General features: G+C 40.0%; 1 protein-coding gene across 2 annotated transcripts in view; it reads right to left on the bottom strand.

The window, feature by feature from the left end:
- Positions 1-21,328, bottom strand: part of BMPR2 (bone morphogenetic protein receptor type 2) — a 204,575-nt gene that overhangs the window by 42,147 nt on the left and 141,100 nt on the right. For both annotated transcript variants that reach the window (XM_003907828.5, XM_009182806.4), the window contains exons 4-7: positions 7,544-7,654; positions 6,394-6,485; positions 1,795-2,025; positions 694-808 (exon numbers count right to left, since the gene is read on the bottom strand). In XM_003907828.5, the coding sequence (XP_003907877.2) occupies positions 694-808; positions 1,795-2,025; positions 6,394-6,485; positions 7,544-7,654 (549 nt within the window). The remainder of the gene's footprint in view (positions 1-693; positions 809-1,794; positions 2,026-6,393; positions 6,486-7,543; positions 7,655-21,328) is intronic.

Raw genomic sequence — 21,328 nt, 5'->3', positions numbered from 1 at the left:
TTCTTCTGGTAATAGATCTTCTGGTAATAGACCTTTCTCTTCTCTCATGGTGGCTGTCATTGTCTGGTATTTCCAGTCAACCTTGTGAGCCCAGTGCCCCAGGTAGGGCAAACTTCCTTCGAGGCTTCGGACATATGACCCTGAGGGTGGCAGAAACCGCCATCTGCTTTTTCTTGTCATACAGCAGTGGGATTCCATCAAACACCTTGAAGTGATCCAGGGAAGCCTAGCCTTGCTTGGTGTTGTGGGGCAGCCTACTGCAGGTGGTCTGCCAAAAGATATGGCTGGGGACCCATAAATGGTAGGGTCCTTGGGAAAGATTGGTGTTTGTCTGCTTGCAGAGGAAGGCTAGGTACTTTAACTTGTTTCTGTAGAAACTGCCAGAAATGGTGATGTCCTCTCAGCACATGACCACTACTTTCTCTGCTGGGTCATGACAGCCTCCAGGTAGCCCAGCAGTTGGACTCAGCTATCAAGCACCAGGACTGCCCCTCTGCCATCTTGGCAGCTGCGTAGGAAAGCTCTTTCTGTTACATCTCAAATACATTACATGCCGAATCTTTCAAACAACTAGCTAATAATAAATCTCTGATAAGATAAATTATACTTTTATACTTTGAAGATATAATTAAAATTTCCTGTTGTGAATTCTGAACCCACATGAGTGTCAATTTCATCTATTGACTCTCTTACCTCCTCGTGGTAATTCTGTGTGAAGATAAGCCAGTCCTCTAGTAACAGAATGAGCAAGACGGCAAGAGCTTACCCAGTCACTTGTGTGGAGACTTAAATACTTGCATAAAGATCCCTATATAGAGGAAAAAATGCAAAAAAAAAAAGGAGATTTTTAACATGAAGAGGTAAGTTCGCATCCTTATAAAGAATTTGCAAATAGGTTAGGATTCCATGAAGATCTAATGAACTACTATATTTCAGAATCTCGAAAGAGTTAGGATGACATTTGTGTGTGTAGAGAGGAGAGGAAGGGAATGTAGAGAGGAGAGGAAGGGAAGGTAAAGGGAATTTAAACATTATCAATTTTTATGGCTCCAATATTAAAAATTATGAATGATTATTTCCTTTGAAACAATTATTTGATCAAATTAAGATAGAAAAGTGTATCACTCACCAGTACGAATATAGATTATATTGTTATGGTTAATAAGTAGAAAATAAAAGGCTTTTGTAAATATATTCATGTATGTACTGGTGCTACTCAAAGTGCTTATCTACAAACTATTACCAGTTGCTGATGAGAAAAGAAGTTTGCATCAGAATGATACTGCTTCTTTCATGGAAAAACTTGTTGTCAAAAATTAAATAAAAAAGAGAAAAACAAAAAGAAAGAGGAGACAGCAAACACACAGTATAATTAGTTGATTCACATTCTGGCGTGAGATCCTTATTTCACTGCAGACATGAATAATCCAGTTGTGAGTCAGCAATGCTCTATCTGTAATACAGTGGTCCTCTCTGAAGTCTGATTAACAACTAATATAAATGTCAGTTTATTTTTTTTTATTTTTTGAGATGGCGTCTTGCTCTGTCGCCCAGGCTGGAGTGCAGTGGTACAATGTCAGCTCACTGCAACCTCCGCCTCCCGGGTTCAAGCAATTCTCGTGCCTCAGCCTCCCAAGTAGCTGGAATTACAGATGTGCGCCATCACACCCCCGACTAACTTTTGTATTTTTAGTAGAGACGGAGTTTTGCCATTTTGGCGAGGTTGGTCCTGAACTCTGGGCCTCAAGTGATCCACCACATGCGACTTTAGTTTATTTTTTATGAAGAACTTACATTGGGATAATACTCCATCACAAGCAAATATTCCATGCGCCCATCTGCAGTGACTCTCTCATCTCCAACTATAAAGCGGGCAATGTTGTCATGTTCCATCAAAGGCACTCTGTAAATGTTCTTTTCGTTGATAAAATTCTGGCGGTTTGCAAATGAAAACACTTTTACAGCAACTGGACGCTCATCCAAGGAGCCTTTATATACTGCTCCATATCGACCTCGGCCAATCAGCTGTGTTTTAAAGAAAGCAAGGTATTAATATCACAATTGAACAATCAAATTTACTAAATAATAAAGTACAATTTTTTTTTCTTTTTTTTTTTCTTTGAGATGGAGTCTTGCTCTGTCGCCCAGGCTAGAGTACAGTGGCGCGATCTCGGCTCACTGCAAGCTCTGCCTCCCGGGTTCACACCATTCTCCTGCCTCAGCCTCCTGAGTAACTGGGACTACAGGTGCCTGCCACCACGCCCGGCTAATTTTTTGTATTTTTAGTAGAGACGGGGTTTCGCCGTGTTAGCCAGGATGGTCTCGATCTCCTGACCTCGTGATCCACCTGCCTTGGCCTTCCAAAGTGCTGAGATTACAGGCATGAGCCACCGTGCCCAGCCAATAAAGTACAAATTTAAACGGAATGCCACAGCTCTCTGTTGCTTACAGTTTATTCCATTATCAAGAAATTAATAAATTCTGTTCTAGTATGGCTGATGAAGCTCCTATCAGACCCAGTCTGCCCACAGAGAACATTTATAAATGCTGGACAAAATTTAAAAAAAAAAAGATCTAAAGGCAGATCTTGAGAGGCATTAAGGCTTTGAGAAAAAAGTGGCATGGGGCAAGTTACCCATTTTTATGGCTTTTAGCTTGAGGGCAGGCTGAAATCAGCACATGCAGTGGAACTAAAATTGCTGTAGAAAATCATTCTAGGCTGGGTGTGGTGCCTCACGCCTGTAATCCCAGCACTTTGGGAGGCCAAGGCGGGCAAGATCACTTGAGGTCAGGAATTTGAGACCAGCCTGGCCAAAGTGGCGAAACCCTGTCTCTACTAAAAATACAAAAATTAGCCGGGTATCATGACACACACCTGTAATCATAGCTACTCAGGAGGCTGAGGCAGGAGAAGCACTTGAACCCGGGAAATGGAGGTTGCAGTGAGCTGAGACTGCACCACTGCACTCCAGCCTGGGCGAAAGAGCAAGACTCTGTCTCAATTAAAAAAAAAAGAAAAAAGAGGCCAGGTGTGGTAGCTCACGCCTATAATCCGAGCACTTTGGGAGGCCGAGGTGGGTAGATCATGAGGTGGGTAGATCATGAGGTCAGGAGATCGAGACCATCCTGGCTAACACGGTGAAACCCCATCTCCACTTAAAAAAAAAAAAAAATAGCGAGGAAAGATAGCCGTGGGTGGAGGCAGGTGCCTGTAGTCCCAGCTACTCGGGAGGCTGAGGCAGGAGAATAGCGTGAACCTGGGAGGTGGAGCTTGCAGTGAGCCGAGATCGTGCCACTGCACTCCAGCCTGGGCGACCTAGCGAGACTCTGTCTCAAAAAGAAAAAAAAAGAAAAACAGAAAATTGTTCTGGCCTTGAGAAACTCAGGACATATTTGGGACAGCCACAGTTGCTAAAAAGTGAGGGGAGAACCCTAGAAAGGAGAAATTCAGAGAGAGGGAAACCCAATGAATATATAAGACAGTCTCCAGCTAAAGATAAAATAACTGAGGCCAGGCGTGATGGCTCCTGCCTGTAATCCCAGCACTTTGGGAGGCTGAGGCAGGTGGATCATGAGGTCAGGAGTTCGAGACCAGCCTGGCCAACATGGTGAAACCCCGTCTCTACTAAAAATACAAAAATTAGCTGGCCGTGGTGGCATGCGCCTGTAGTCACTTGTGTGGAGACTTAAATACTTGCATAAAGATCCCTATATAGAGGCTGAGGGTGGAGAATCAATTGAACCCAGGAGGTGGAGGCTGCAGTGAGCCGAGACCGTGCCTTGTACTCCAGCCTGGGTGACAGAGCGAGATTCCATCTCAAAAAAAAAAAAAGAAAAGATAAAATCACTGAACTGAGATTTGAGTTTCTGCCCCAGACAGGTTTGTGGTATATGTTCAACCAAGTTAATTGCTTACTAAAATAGCAAAAATTGACACACTTTAGAAGAGTCCAGTGTTCCACAATACAATATTCGCAATATCCAGAATACAAAAAAATTACTCAACACACAAAGAACCAGTAAAATGTAACCCATTCTCGTTATTTTTGGCTTCTGGGGATTGCTTTTACTTTTTATTAAAACAGGTGGGGGATTTACCATCATTTATTTAAGGATATATGTTGTGTTTAATACACTATTTCCAAGTAAAAATTATACAAAGTGTCCTTTTAAAAGGTTGTATCAATATATAGTTAATTCAGCAATGTTTGGAAGTGTTTCTATCACTTAATCATGGTTAAAATTCCATGGGTTAACTAGTATTTCTTTCAGCCTCATAAATTGGACATCTTACTGTACATTTCTCAGCCACACTTACCACTTTTGTGAATTGGCAGTTAATATATTTCGTCCCTTTTTTTTTTTTTTTTTTTTTTCAGACAGGGTCTCTGTTGCCTAGGCTCACCACAACCTCTACCTCCTGGGCTCAAGTGATCCTTCAACCTCAGCCTCCCGAGTAGCTGGGACTACAGGCATGTGCCACCACACCCAGCTAATTTTTGTATTTTTTATAAAATAAATGGGGTTTCACCATGTTGCCTATGACTTCTCTTGAACTCCTAGGCTCAAGCAATCCACCCACTTCGGCCTCCCAAAAGAGCTGGGATTACAGGTGTGAGTCACAGCACCTAGACTTTTTGTCCATTTGCTATAGAATGTTTCTTTCATCTTGATTTATATCGGTTCTTTATCACGTCTTCCCTTATATGTTGAAATTTATTTTTCAAATTTGGCTTTTATCTTTGTTTACGGTATGTCTCTCCCAAAACAGAAAGTTCTTACAATTTTTTTATATAGTCAAATCTATCATATCTATTATTTAATAGTCTCTGGTTTGGGGACCATAGTTTTCAAGTCAATCTTAATAAATATCATAAAAACACTCATCATGGTAACACTTTTAATGTAGCTTCTGAGATATCACCAAATAGCTTCTGAGATATCACCAAATGAAACTTAAATTCTATATATAAGAGACTTATGTATCTACAAAAATATGTACTATATGCAGACAAGGAGTATTTATTTGTTGTCTATTATGGATTCCTTGTGGCACACTCTTTTCAAACTTTCATGTCTTTATCCTCATACCCTGTAGAAATCTCTACTCAAAGGTCAACTTCTTTCTAAATAAAAAAAATATATATATTTTTTATTTTTTTGAGATGGATTCTTGCTCTGTCACCTAGAATGCAGTGGCATGATCTTGGCTCACTGCAACCTCCACCTTCTGGGTTCAAGCAATTCGCTAGCCTCAGCCTCCCAAGCAGCTGGGACTACAGGCGTGTGCCACCACTCCCAGTTAATTTTTGTATTTTAGTAGAGATGGGGTTTCACCATGTTGGCCAGGCTGGTCTTGAACTCCTGACCTCAAGGGATCCCCCTGCCTTGGCCTCCCAAAGTGATGGGATTACATGCATGACCCATCACACCTGGCCATATTTTCTTTTTCTTTTTTTTTTTTTTTCCTGTGGCAGAGTTTTGCTCTTGTTGCCCAGGCTACAGTGCAATGGTGCGATCTTGGCTCACTGCAACCTCCGCCTCCCAGATTCAAACAATTCTCCTGCCTCAGCCTCCTAAGTAGCTGGGATTACAGGCATGCGCCACCACACCTGGCTAATTTTGTATTTTTAGTAGAGACGGGGTTTCTTCATGTTAGTCAGGCTGGTCTTGAACTCCCGACCTCAGGTGATCCACCCGCTTCAGCCTCCCAAAGTGCTGGGATTACAGGCATAAGCCACTGTGCCTGGCCCATATTTTCTTTAATAACTCCCTTTTCATCATTTTCTTATTCACTATACTTTTCTTTTTCTTTTTTTTTTTTTGAGATGGAGTCTCGCTCTGTCGCCCAGGTTGGAGTGCAGTGGCCGGATCTCAGCTCACTGCAAGCTCTGCCTCCCAGGTTTACGCCATTCTCCTGCCTCAGCCTCCTGAGTAGCTGGGACTACAGGCGCCCACCACTGCGCCCGGCTAGTTTTTTTTATTTTTTAGTAGAGACAGGGTTTCACCGTGTAGGCCAGGATGGTCTGGATCTCCTGACCTAGTGACCCACCCCTCTCGGCCTCCCAAAGTGCTGGGATTATAGGCTTGAGCCACCGCGCCCAGCCTCTTATTCACTATACTTTTCTTCATAGCACTTACTACTACTTGCAATTATATTATACATTCCTGTACCTGTTTGTAGACTCTTCAACTCAAATACAAGCCCCAGGAGACATATCTGTATTGTTCACCTATGTTCCCAGTGCCTAGAATAGGCCTTGACAAAAAAATTGTAATTTAGTAAATAAGGGTTAAATAAATGAATGAATGTCTTAATGAGTGAATGAAGTCACTGTTCCAGGTCTAGTATCATAGTAGAAACAATAGTCTATAATCTAAAAGCAAACTTACCTCCAACAGTTTCAGATTATCTAGGTCAAGAGAGGGTTCAGATGCTGCTGCCTCCATCATGTTCATACTGTGAAGACCTTGTTTACGGTCTCCTATAGGAACAGGAAACAGGTTACTATTATATGGTTTTCTGAAAATGAATATCTTTTTTTCTTTTTTTTGAGACAGAGTCGCGCTCTGTCGCCCAGGCTGGAGTGCTGTGGCCGGATCTCAGCTCACTGCAAGCTCCGCCTCCCGGGTTTACGCCATTCTCCTGCCTCAGCCTCCCAAGTAGCTGGGACTACAGGCGCCCGCCACCTCGCCCGGCTAGTTTTTTGTATTTTTTTTTTTTTTAGTAGAGACGGGGTTTCACCATGTTAGCCAGGATGGTCTCGATCTCCTGACCTCGTGATCCGCCCGTCTTGGCCTCCCAAAGTGCTGGGATTACAGGCTTGAGCCACCGCGCCCGGCCTGAAAATGAGTATCTTTTTACACTTTTTATAATATTACACTTAGAAAGAAGAGCTGCAGAAAGATTAGCAGCAAGATTTATGTCTAATGTCAATAGGAGTAAAGCGATTTACTAAACTAGGTAATACCTATAAATGAAGATGAATGCAGAATAGCATGAAAGCCAAATTCTGGGAGACACTTTCATAATGACTTACTTTAAAAGTTTAAAACCCTAAGAAATATTTTTATAAAAACTTTAAAGAAGATTGTATAGAAGTTATTCGAACGAGTGAATGAATGCTGACTTCCTAAACAGTCCATCAAACCTAAAGTTTATTAGAACCAACTTGACATTTGATGACACTGAGGAATTACTGTTATTTTTTCAGATGTGAAAATGGTGTTATGGATATGTATTCTTAAAGCTCCTGTATTATAGAGATAATATTTAAAGAGATAAAAATATCTAATTAAATATTTATAGATATATTGTATCCATGATTTGCTTCAAAATAATCCAGTGGCATGGAAAGGGGTAGTGACTGATAATTTGAATGATGAAACAATACTGTCCATATGTGATAACTACTGAGGCTGGCTGTACTTTGCATAACTTTGAGACTATTTTTTTTTTTAACATAGGGCATTTAAAAGGAGCAAATAAACTGCTTAAATTGCATGTTTAATAAATGATAGGACAAAAAATGGTAATTTTTACCTGTCAACATTCTGTATCCAAAGCATAAGGCAACTATCAAAACAGTTAATACAGAGACTGATGCCAAAGCAATGATTATTGTCTCATCTCGGTTAAATGAATGAGGTGGACCTAAAAGAAAACAAATTTTGAAACATCATCATTTTTTGAAAAAGTATTTTGTTAAATACTGACAGACTGCCCTTTAGAAAGGCTGTATCAATGTATAATCAAATCAGTAATGTTTTTGCATCAAAGGAAATGAAAGAAAAAATTAGCAAATTTGTGATAATTACAAATTATATTTTTTAATCATACAGACTATTCCATATAGATTTGGAACACTGAAACACCAAGTAGGTGTGCTCCTAATTATTGAAATATCAACTATACCATGAAACAGTGTAGACAGGATAGTATACTATTAAGAGTCTTAGAATCTAATAGTTTTAGAATCACATTTGGTTTTAACTCCTCAATTTCCTCATTTATAAAAACAGTACTCTGTATTTCCCAAGTTAGCTGTAAGATTTAGATGGCAGTCTAAGTACCTGCCATCTTAGGTACTTATATGATGTCAAGAATATATTATCTGGCTGGGCACGGTGGCTCATGCCTATAATCCCAACACTTTGGGAGGCTGCTGCAGGAGGATCACTTGAGGCCAGGAGGTCAAGGCCAGCCTGGACAACATAGCAAAATGCCAGGCATTAAAACAAATTAAAAAAAAAAATTAGTCAGGCATGGTGGCATGCACTCAGGGGGCTATGGTAGGAGGATTGCTTAGGCCCAGGAATTTGAGGCTGCAGTGAGCCATGATTGTACCACTGCACTCCAGCTTGGGTGATGTAGTGAGAATGTTTCTTAAAAAAAAATTAAAGTTTTTTTAAAAAAGCATGTGTTATCTACGCAATAAATGGTAGTTATGTTTATCAATATTGATATTATTATTAATGAAAATAGCATGGCTTTGCAGGTAATTGAATCTGAATTGGACTTGAAGCTCAGTTCTTCCACTTAATATATGACCTTCGGGAAGTTTCTTCACCTATCTGAGCCCAAGTTTACTCACTTGCAGAATGGAATGGGAATACACATAGGTAAATCACAGGGCTATCATGAACATGTAAACATTTTATGTGTTAAGTTCCATTCTGTGGGTCAGATCATGTCTAGAGCAAATACCCTTTAGGATGGATGGCCACCAACTAGAGCATATCCAAAAGACAGCAAGTGCAACTGTGAAGGTATGAGACCTCTGAACTGTGATGGGCAGAAAGAACTGAAAACATCTGATGAGAAAAAAAGAAAACTTGGGAGGATGTGATAGCTGTCTTCACATCAAAAAATGGACTTGATTTGGACCAAGAAAGAATAACCAGTTCCAATCAGTGTATCTTCAAGGATAACAGCCTTTAGTTCAGCATACAGAAAAACATGGCTTATAAATAGACCTGTCTAAAATAGAATGAGTTACCCTATGAAAGAGCTGTTCATTATTTTACTAGACATAGTTATGCAATGTTTGGTAATACTGATCAGAGGCTGTGCTTGATGACTGCCAGCATCTTTATTCATTCTTTATATTCAATCAAAATCAAGCATGTTATACTCAAATTAGAAGCTTCTATGGCAAAGTAGGATGCCTCTATGGTGAAGAGTTCCTCTAATGGGCAGTCCTGTTTTAATGAATTTATTTGTCTCAATCAAATTAAGTAGAAGTTGCTTATTAAAATGTCAAAACTATATTTCTATAGATGGATCTGTTGAAACAACACTGAAATATTCTTAATTTGCAGGCCATTTATTAGATTTTCTTTTTCTTTTTTTTCTTTTTTTTAAGAGAGTCTTGCTCTGTCGCCCAGGCTGAAGTTCAGTGGTGCAATCTCAGCTCACTGCAAACTCCACCTCTCAGACTCAAGCATTCTTGTGCCTCAGCCTCCTGAGTCACTGGGATTATAGATGTGTAGCACCACACCTGGATAATTTTTGTATTTTTAGTAGAGATGGGGTTTCACCATGTTAACCAGACTGGTCTTGAACTCCTGGTCTCAAGTTGATGTGCCCACTTTGGTGTCCCAAAGTGCTGGGATTACAGGTATGAGTCACTGTGCCCAGCCCATTTATTAGATATTAATAGATTTTAACATATTGATCATTGTGCCTCCTTTTAACATACAGAGTAACTTACAGGCAGAAAAGCTACATATAAAACTCATTTTACCAGAGTGAGATATTATTTCACATACATTAGCATGGCTACAATTTTAAAAAAAAGAAAATAAAAAGTGCTAGCAAGGATGTGGATAAATCAGAACTCTTGTACATTGCTGGTGGGATATAAAATGGTAAATATACAGTAGAAAACAGTTTGCAAGTTCCTCAAAAAGTTAAACATGGAATCACCATAAGACCCAGCAATTCCACTCCTAAGCATATATTAAAAAGAACCAAAACCAAGTGTTCAAACACAAACTTCTACACACATGTTCACAGCATAACTATTGACAATCCCAGCACATCGGGAGGCTGAGGCAGACGGATCACGAGGTCAGGGGTTTGAGACCAGCCTGACCAACATGGTGAAACCACATCTCTACTAAAAATACAAAAATTAGCCGGGAATGGTGACGCGTGCCTGTAATCCCAGCTACTCAGGAGACTGAGGCAGGAGAATCACTTGAACCCGGGAGGCAGAGGTTGCAGTGAGCCAAGATCATGCCATTGTACTCCAGCCTGGGCAAGAGAGTGAGACTCCATCTCAAAAAAAAAACAAAAAAAACAAAAAACAAAACAAACTAACTCATTTTTAGAATTTGCTAAACCTAAAAAATAAACTATTTTCAATACATACACACACACGAAACTAAATAATTTATAGATTGATGACTATACAAGGATATTTTATGTGCTTATAGTTTTTCTTTTCCAGAAAATCATATAGTTGTAATGATACAATATATAGACTTTTCAGACTGCCTTCTTTCACTTAGCAATATGTACTTTAGGTTCCTCCGTGTCTTTTTGTGGCTTAGTAGTTCATTTCCTTTTATCACTGAATATTATCCATGTCATAGATGTACAATCTCAGCTCACTGCAACCTCCGCCTCCTGGGTTCAAGTGATTTTCCTGCCTCAGCCTCCTAAGTAGCTGGGATTACAGGCACGTGCCACCACACCCGGCTAATTTTTGTATGTTTAGTAGAGACAGGGTTTCACCATGTTGGTGAGGCTGGCCTCGAGCTCCTGACCTCGTGATCTGCCCACCTCGGCTTCCCAAAGTGCTGGGATTACAGGCATAAGCCACCGCGCCCAGCCAAAAACTGATACTTCTTTAAATGTTTGTTAGAATAAAAAAATTCATAGGTCTAACATGAAACAAAGTTTTGCTACATCCAAATGAGAAAGGCTGAATATTTAAATGTGTTCTTACATTCTTGTGTAATTCAAATAAATATGAGTTAATAAAGATTATCTTAAGTCTTCTCTATAAAAAATAAAGTTAAATATTAAATGTAACATTAATATGGCATTATGGATAAAACTGTTTCTGCAAATGAGTTAAGATATCCAACGTTATAATTCCCAAAAGAACTGAACCATACTACTTATTTGATAAATGTATTTCAAATTCAACTAGGAATGAGAAGTGATAAGGAATCTAATTTTATTTTTTTTAAATCTAATTTTTAATTCTGAAATATGTGGACATGTTTAAATTTCAATATTTAAAATTTAGATTAATGTTCTTTAAAGGACATTACCAATTAAATAAAATACTAAAATTTTAATGTAACAAAGGTTAGATTTTGGAAAAACCTGAAACACCAAATATTGTACATAAAAGTACAGAATTAGTACAATTAAAAATTTAATAATAAAGATTTTTCCACTAGGATTTAGCTTTCTAGGTTTTTTTTTTTTTGCTTTTACTAAATTATGAGAACATTGTATACAGCTAACTAATGTGTATTTTATCAAGCTTTTATTACAAAATAGAAATGATAATTTTCCTAGTCTTTTTCTAGTTGTTGGAAAATGATTTTAGCATTACCCAAATTTTTGGAAACTGGATAAATTTATATAATACTAATATAAATAGTAAAGTTTCTAAAAATGTTTCCATTTGTAAAATTGTTTTTGTTACTAACATAAACAACAAAAGCTTTTTATAGCCTATGAAGAAAAGCAGTATCTTGGAAACACTAAAAATGATTAACTATATACATGGTGCTTACTTTTTTTAAATTCAGAATAAGAGATACTAAAAAGTATGCTGCTTAAACTACAACCATGACTTAGCCCCTAGAATGTTTATGCTTTACTTCTTGATAAGCTCCTTTAGACTTATTTGGACAGAGATTATTAAAATCATTCTTATACAGCCCGTAAAAAGAAAAACAAAAGCAAAATAAATTGGTGTAGGTATTTCTAAAACTTTTTCATATTTAGAGTTAGATTCCTCTGAGTATCTTTTCAAATTTGTCAACTATGTCCTATTTTTCCATACATTTCTACCTTATGTGTCATTAAAAACATCACTGAGAATCATAACCCAACATTTCCTTAAAAAATTATTTCGACTTTTGTCTCTGGAATTTTCTTTCCATCCACTAACACTGATACTGAAAATTTTAATGCACATGCTTTCTTGATCATGCCAGAAAGTGCCAATGGAAGGTTGCTTCTTCTAGTTTTAATCTTTTTATTATAAAAAACTTACTACTATACCAAGTGGAGTATACATACAAATTCCAAAGGCCCATCACTAAACGTTAGCAACCATCAACACTTTGTTATCCAATGAAACATTTTCAAACAATACAACTCATTTGACTTCTCATATGGTTTGTTGACAGAAACACTGAAGGGTTGCTGTTAAGTGGACATTCTGCCAGAGTTAACAATCAAGTTCACACGTACATAGGTGACAACTCCCATATTTTATCAGTTTTAACATATACATTGATCACATCTTAAAATCTCCTACAGTGAGATATATCATATTTGTGGCACTGTAAAATTATTTGACAGTATTTCTTTTTCTTGGTGATAAGGAAATAATAGCCTCAGCCGGGCACAGTGACTCACGCCTGTAATCCCAGAACTTTGGGACACCCAGGTGGGTGGATCACTAGGTCAGGAGTTCGGGACCAGCCTGACCAACATGGTGAAACCCCATCTCTACTAAAAATACAAAAATTAGCCGGGTGTGATGGTGCGCACCTGTAATCCCAGCTACTCGGGAGGCTGAGGCAGGAGAATCCTTTGAACCTAGGAGGCAGAGGTTGTAGTGAGCCGAGATCACACCACTGCACTCCAACCTGGGCAACAGAGCGAGACTCAAAAATAATAATAATAATAATAGCCTCAACTGACAGCTTTTTAGATAAGATAAAATGATTTATCATATCACATATGTTAAAATGTGAAAAAAGGGTCAGGAACAGTGGTTCACACCTGTAATCCCAGCACTTTGGGAGGCTGAGGTGGGCGGATCACCTGAGGTCAGGAGTTCGAGACCAGTCTAGCCAACATGGTGAAACCTGTCTCTACTAAAAATACAAAAATTAACCGGGCATGGTGGCATATGCCTATAATTCCAGCTACTCATGAGGCTGAGGCAGGAGAATCGCTTGAACCTGGGAGGCAGAGGTTGCAGTGAGCCGAGATCGTGCCATTGCACTTTAGCATGGGCAACAAGAGTGAAACTCCATCTCAGGGAAAAAAAAAAAAAAAAGTGAAAAAAGGCCAGGCAACAGTGGTTCATGCCTGTGATCTCAGCATTTTGGGAGGCTAAGGTGGGAGAATTGCTTTAGGCCAGGAGCTTGAGACCAGCCTGGGTGACAGGGCAAGACTTTGTCTCTACAAAAAAAAAAAAAAAAAAATTAGCTGGGTGTGGTAGTGCATACCTATAGTCCCAGTTACTTGGGAGGCTGAGACAGGAAGACACTTGTGCCCAGGAGTTCGAGGCTGCAGTGAGCCATAACTGTGTTATTGCACTCCAGTATGGATGGGTGACAGAGCAAGACACTATCTCGACCAATGTGAAAAAAAGAGACTCCCACTTCTGCTTAGAGTATAGAAAGATGCAAATAATTTTGTTCCCATCTTAATAAGAAGCCAAAACACCTCCCTGACAACAAGTTAGAAAACCTAAAAATCACAACCTTTTCTTTAAAAGTAAGATCTAAGGACAAAAGGAAACTAAATGGATTAAAAAGTAGAATATGACAAGACTCTTCCAAGAGTGAAAAGACCCAAAGTTATTCTTATTCTAGGTAAAGCAGTGGGTGGAGGAGGACACCACAGTACATGTGAGTAGGAAGAAACAGCTGAACATTTAATGAATTCCTTTTTTTTTTTTTTTTTTTTTTTAAGGCAGAGTCTCACTCTCTTGCACAGGTGGAGTGCAATGGCATGATCTCGGGTCACTACAACCTCTGCCTCCCAGGCTCTAGCAATTCTCCCGCCTCAGCCTCCCGAGTAGCTGGGATTACAGGCGCACACCACTACGCCTGGCTAATTTTTTTTGCTGTTATTGTTTTTTGAGACAGAGTTTCGCTCTTGTCACCCAGGCTGGAGTGTAGTGGCGCGATCTCAGCTCACTGCAACCTCCACCTTCTGGGTTCAAGCGATTCTCCTGCCTCAGCGTCCCGAGTAGCTAGAATTACAGGCACACGCCACCATGCCCAGCTAATTTTTTGTATTTTTAGTGGAGATGGGGTTTCACCATGTTGGTCAGGCTGGTCTCCAACTCCTGACCTCGTGATCCACCCGCCTCGGCCCTCATGAGCCGCCCGCCTTGGCCTCCCAAAGTGCTGGGATTACAGGTGTGAGCCATCACACCTAGCCAATGCACTGAATATTTATGTGCCCTGCAAATTCATACGTTAAAGCCTAAATCCCCAACGTGACACTATATGGAGGTGGAACCTTTGGAAGGTAATTATATAATGAGGGTAGAACCCTCATGAATGGGTTTAGGGCCCTTATTAAAAAAAAAAAAAGGCCAGGCATGGTGGCTCATGTAATCCCAGGTGGAGGCCAAGGTGGGTGGATCACTTGAGGACTTGAGGTCAGGAGTTTGAGACCAGCCTGGCCAACATGATGAAACCCTGTCTGTACTAAAAATACAAAAAATTAGCTGGGTGTGGTGGCGTGTGCCTGTAATCCCAGCTACTTGGGAGGCTGAGGCAGGAGAATCGCTTGAACCTGAGAGGTGGAGGTTGCAGTGAGCTGATATCACACCACTGCACTCCAGCCTGGGTGAGTGAGACTCTGTCTAAAAAAAAAATAAATTAATTAAAAATTTTTTTAAAAAGAGGAGACACAGGATCTTTCTGTTCTCTGCCATGTGAGAACATTGGCATGTGAGTTACATGTAACATGTAAGTTACAATAAGAAGACAATCATCTACAGGCACTATTAAGAACACGGACTTCCCAGACTCTAGAACTAAGCACCCAGTCTACACTACTTTGACTGAGACACCTAGGTAGGAAAATCTGTCCTAAGGCATTACATCAAGTATTAGCAAGCATGACGAACAGTGATTTAACTTCAAAATTTAACTATAATTTAACATTATCACAAACAACCAGTTGTTAGGAAATAAGTAGTCTATTACTGATAATATTACATTCCCAAAATATTTCAGATAAAAGTGGTAAAGTAGTTTAGTGAAAAGAGGTCGTAAGTTTTAGCCCCACTTTAGCCACTGTGGACAAATTATATAATTTTTCTGGGCTCTTACTTCTTTATGCATAAAATAAAGTAGTTATAGAATGCCAGCACCACCTCTAGCTTGCCAAGCTCCAGCCAAAGGAGGAGAATAAGTAAGGAGGTCTCTATACCATGGCTTATAAAAGGCACAATAATGTTCACAAATTAACTGGAAGTAAAGCATCCAGTAAGCAAGTGGTTACAAAAGTTGCTCATAAGAGATCAAGCACAGTGCTCACACCTGTAATCCAGCTACTCAGGAGGCTAGGTTGGGAGAGTTGCTTGAGCTCAGGAGTCAGATGCTGCAGTGAGCTATGATTGTGCCACTACACTCCGGCCTAGAAGACAGAGTAAAGCCATTTCCAAAATTAAAACAAAAAAACCCAACCAAACAAAAAAACCAGCTGCTCCTAAGAGAGTGCCCTCTACAGGATAGGTGAAGAAACCTCAGAATTACAGACCTATTTGCGAGGCACTCTGTAGTAAGTACTAATGAGAAGTCCCCTGAACTTCTGATTGGCAAACTTTTCTTCCAGCGTCTGAGGTGAGAAATTGTTCGGGACTTCAAAATAGATTGGCACATCTAGAGTACAGCTATTGGTATTTTGACAAATAGCTATCTCTCTGGTTGAGTAGGCCTGTCTGGTTGTCCTTTTTGAAGACACTAACCTGTATGTTATCCACGCCAAATATGTAACAATCATGCCAAAAGATATCCAACTAGCACACTGCATTTGTAGAAAGCATCCTTATGAATCTACCATGATGGGCCAGGTGCGGTGGCTCACGCCTGTAATCCCAGCACTTTGGGAGGCTGAGGCGGGTGGATCATGAGGTCAGGAGTTCAAGACCAGCCTGGCCAAGATGGTGAAACCCTGTCTCTACTAAAAATACAAAAAATTAGCTGCGCGCAGGGGCAGGCACCTGTAATCCCAGCTACTCGGGAGGCTGAGGCAGGAGAATCACTTGAACTCGGAGGGCGGAGGTTGCAGTGAGCAGAGATCGCGCCACTGCACTCCAGCCTGAGTGACAGAGTGCGACTTTCTCAAAAAAAAAAAAAAAAAAAGGAATCTACTATGATGGAAAACTTCTGTTGAAAAAATATTATCTTCTTCCTGTTACTGGTAGTTCTGAACATTATTTTTTCCCCATAGGGTCAAAAGGCACCTAAGTATAAGACAGTGAGTGAAAAAATAGGGAACAGAAATTATGTGTTGGTAGTTTTTCCATTTTTATTTGTATGTGGATTTTCAATATAAATGTGGGACATAAAGCATTTAATGAAGGTCAAAACATTTCAGTGAACAAGTTTTAAAAGTTCAACTTCATAACAATTATTTAATTTGTTCTTTTGTTTGATTTTGTTTGTTTTTGAGGCAGGGTCTCACTTTGTCACTCAGGCTGGAGTGCGGTGGTATGACCACGGCTCACTGCAGCGTCAGCCTCCCAGGCTCAAGCGATCCTCTTACCTCAGCCTCCCAAGCATCTGAGACTACAGTCTCATGCCACCACGTCTAGCTAATTTTTATTTTTTGTAGAGACAAGGTTTTGCCATGTTGCTCAGGTTGGTCTCAAACTCCCGGGCTTAAGCAATCTGCCTGTCCTGGCCTCCCAATGTGTTGGAATTACAGGCATAAACCACCATGCCTAGCCCTAACAATTACAAATAAACCTGTTAAATTTTTCTGGACAATGCCTGCATTTGGATTTTTGGAAAGTAAGTAAATTTCTTATTGACAGCAACTAAATGATGTTTGTAGCATTTTAATCATAGAGTAGGTTCCATCTGTTCACTCTACTTTTTTGAGTTGTCCTACATTCAAGTACATGTTTTTAATGCTGTCTTTTTGCTGTTCCTGTCTGTTATTAAAATACATTAAACTATAAAACAAAAATAAGTGACCTTATAAGTGACTTTTAAGGTCCTTCTACTTCCAAAACTCTGTATGAGTCTTCTCATAGTTTTTTGAAGGTTCAGCATTCTTTGCTTTTATTCTCAAATTTATAAAAGAAAATGCAACAACACTTTTTACATTAAATATTCATTAATTCAAAATCTGAAATATGGATTATTAATTCATGTATTGGAGAGGATGAAAAAAGTTTTAAAACATTTTTAAAATGTTATAGTGCTGGGAAGGGAAGAGCATGGCCTCTTTAAATGATATGGAACGGGGGAGGTAAGTGCTGGGTAGAGAAAAGTGGGTCCCTGGCTAGGGCTCCACTCCCACAGACCTAGGTGAGGACAGGAACTCCTGCTTTCCCGCCCAAATGGTGCATTTCCAAGACCACCCTGACCTACCACGTCCCCATCCTGGGCCTATAAAAACCCGACACCCTAGCGGACAGACACACAGGAGGCCAGACTTAAAGAGGAGAACATCGGCAGAAGAAAGTGCCTGGTCGTCGAGAGCAGCACGCCAGCAGAAGAGCACAAGGACAGGCACCCACACGCCCACACGCCGGCAGGCCATCCACCGAACGACAACGATGCAGAGTTTGGCTGGGGCAGAGGGAGGAGAGTCTTGGCCACTGGGCGGCCCAACTCCAGGAGAAAACCATCTCCCTTAGGGTTCCCCCATCTGGTACGATCTCGGCTCATTGCAGACGCCGCCTCCCGGGTTCACGCTATTCTCCTGCCTCAGCCTCCCCAGTAGCTGGGACTACAGGCGCCCGCCACCTCGCCCGGCTAATTTTTTGTATTTTTAGTAGAGATGGGGTTTCACCGTGTTAGCCAGGATGGTCTCGATCTCCTGACCTTGTGATCCGACCAGCTCAGCCACCCACAGTGCTGGGATTACAGGCGTGAGCCACCACGGCCGGTGGAGAGCTACTTCTACTGATAAACCTTGCACGCATTATCCAAGCCCAGGTGTGAGCCGACTCTTCCGGTACACCAAGGCAAGAAACCCTAGGATACAGAAATCCCTCTGTCCTCGTGATAAGGAAGGGGGTCTAACTGAGCTAACACAAGCCGCCTATAGATGGCAAACTAAAAGAGCACCGCAACACACGCCCACTGGGGCTTCAGGAGCTGTAGACATTCCTCCCTAGACACTGTTGTGGGGTTGGAGCCCCACAGCCTGCCTGTCTGTATGCTCCCACAGAGGTTTGAGCAGATGGGCACTGAAGAAGTGAGCCACACGCCGCATCACGCACCCTGTGAGGACGAGGGAACTTTTCCCCTTTCATTATAAACCATATGATTGGTTAAATTTCAAATAAAAACTTTCCAAGGCTATGTCACATGGTCTAAAAATATGAGATCCCTGAAAAACTGCCAGGAAAGATATTTCAATATGCGTATTCACATGTGCGTGCAATAAAAGAGGCCTTTAACTAGAAAACTCCTATTTTTTGTTGTCTATTTCTTTAAAAACAAACAAACAAGAAAAAAACCTTTGTACATAACATACACTACATCCATGTTATACCTGAATCGTCTTGTTCTCCTACCTCTAATAAACCCTCTTTTTCTTCCCTATTAGTTTTCTCGTTTAAATACTCAGCCAAATGTAAACACTGCAATGTATGCCTGTGCAATAGTTGGGCTTATACAAGCAAACACTTCCTGAATGCAAAACAGACAGGGAACCTCTGTCTGTCTCATTGGAGCCTGGGATGTTTCTGTTTACAAATCCTGGAGCCAGGCGGGGGCCACTACTGGAGGCGTTCTGTCTGTTTCCTTGCTACACTCAGCTTTTGTCTGGGTCTGTGTCAAAGAAAGAACAACATTGTTACATGTGCAGCAAGCAGCAAAGGGAAGCTTAAATATAACACACTAGTGGTTATGTCAGCTCCTTAATCTTTTACCACTCTGTGTAGAAAGGCAAATTGGGGATTAGTTTTTGTAGTTTTCAAGCAATGTAGTTTTCATACAAGTAGAGAAAAACATTTAAATCCCAAACAATGTGATCACAGTTAAATGAATTCCTTAGCAAAATAATCCAAATTGTTAAGATACTGTTTCTGCACTATGATTTATTGTGGAGCTCAATGTTTTGAACAAATGTTTTTATAGGAAATAAACAACGTTGATTTCTTTTAATTAATATGTTTGGAATGGCAGTAATCATAATCAGACTAATGTTTATATTTAATGCCCTAAAAACAAATTGAGAGGGGGCAGGTTTCTTGCTTCTTCAAACAAGTAGTTAATACCGAATATGAAAGACTGGTTTAAATTTAACTTGTTAATCATTTTGAATAGATCTAGCTTGGAAGAAAAAGCAAAAAATAACAAAAAAGAAAAATAGCCCATACTTTGCTAACTGAGTCAAGGCATTCAATGAGTGAATTATGAAAGAAACAGTGAAAAACTGAAGGAGAGAGAGAAATAACAGTCTGAAGTTAAATTCCACCCCCGCCAAAAGGTTAGAAAAGACATGAAAAAATGGGAAAGACATTCAGTGCCCTTCCTCGTTAACTTTCAGCTTCAATTTTAATTTCTTTAGAATGTATTTTAAATAGCTGTTTTATGATTAGGAGAGACAATTTCAGCAATTTATTTTATTAAAGAATGAAGTAAAACATTTATATTTGATTGGAATAAAATCATTAAATAAAAAATGGAAAGATCATATTTAATAGACTAGGAATTTTAAAAATACAAGAAAAAGAGAAGAATTAATTTGCAGACCATTGCACATCAAAACATCTCATTGAAGAATAAAGAAAGCACCATTAAATATGCTCTCAAAGTATTTTTGGTATAATTCTACTTTAATTACCTCTATTGTACTAAGATTGTACTTTTCAGATATGATAGAACAGAGTCTGTTACTCTATACAACTTTAAAAAAAAGTATTTAATGATTCTTAGAAAACACCAGTAACCTAATTGAGTAAGAAATGTCCATTTAAGCCTAAAGTTACCACTAGAAAAGTGGAAACCTAGTCACTATAATATTCATTATTCAAAACAAAACAAATTCAAAATAAAATTCACAATACAAGGCCGGGCGCGGTGGCTCAAGCCTGTAATCCCAGCACTTTGGGGGGCCGAGACGGGCGGATCACGAGGTCAGGAGATCGAGACCATCCTGGCTAACACGGTGAAACCCCGTCTCTACTAAAAAATACAAAAAACTAGCCGGGCGAGGTGGCGGGCACCTGTAGTCCCAGCTACTCGGGAGGCTGAGGCAGGAGAATGGCGGGAACCCAGGAGGCGGAGCTTGCAGTGAGCTGAGATCCGGCCACAGCACTCCAGCCTGGGCGACAGAGCGAGACTCCGTCTCAAAAAAAAAAAAAAAAATTCACAATACAGAAAATTCACGAGACTCACAATATAGAACTAAACCAAAGAGTATGTCACTCAAAGATCCCTGGTCAATTTTCCTAACTGCTCTACAAAATGACAATTCTAAATTCAGAATCCATACTCAAGACCTCTGTTTTGAGAAAATGACCGTGAACTAATTTGACTATCAAAGTGAAAGCTATCTCTTCCAGTTATTTACTGATTGAACAACAAAATATGAATCGCATCAGCAGGCAACTCCCTCAATCCATTTTATGTTATTTTAATTATCACAGTAACCTTTGCTCTTATAAGGAAAACAAGATAGAGATTTGGAGAAAAATAAATAGCTTTTTTCCCCATTAAATTTCTGCTGGTCTGTTTCCCAGTTGTTTCCCTTGCTCTAGCTTTCCCATTTCACACAATGATTTCCTTTTTTTTTTTTTTTTGAGACAGAGCTTTGCTGTTGTCGCCCAGGCTAGAGCGCAATGGCGAGATCTCTGTTTACTGCAACCTCTGCCTCCCGGGTTCAAGTGATTCTCCTGCCTCAGCCTCCCAAGTAGCTGGGATTAGAGGTGCCTGCCACCACACCCGGCTAATTTTTGTATTTTCAGTAGAGAAGGGGTTTTGCCATGTTGGCCAGCTCGAACTCCTGATCTCAAGTGATCTGCCCGCCTAGGTCTCCCAAAGTGCTGGGATTACAAACATTGAGTCACTGTACCCAGCCTGATTTCCATTTTTTAAACCTTACAAAATATAACCCACAAAATTATATACATTTCGTGTATAATGTATAAGCATTATACACGAAAATGTTTATAATACAAAATGCACAGCTTAG

The sequence above is a fragment of the Papio anubis genome, chromosome 10, assembly GCF_008728515.1.
Source record: "Papio anubis isolate 15944 chromosome 10, Panubis1.0, whole genome shotgun sequence".
Lineage (NCBI taxonomy): Eukaryota > Metazoa > Chordata > Mammalia > Primates > Cercopithecidae > Papio > Papio anubis.
The sequence above is the reverse complement of the archived record's forward strand: the minus strand, read 5'-3'. Positions and strand labels throughout refer to the sequence as shown.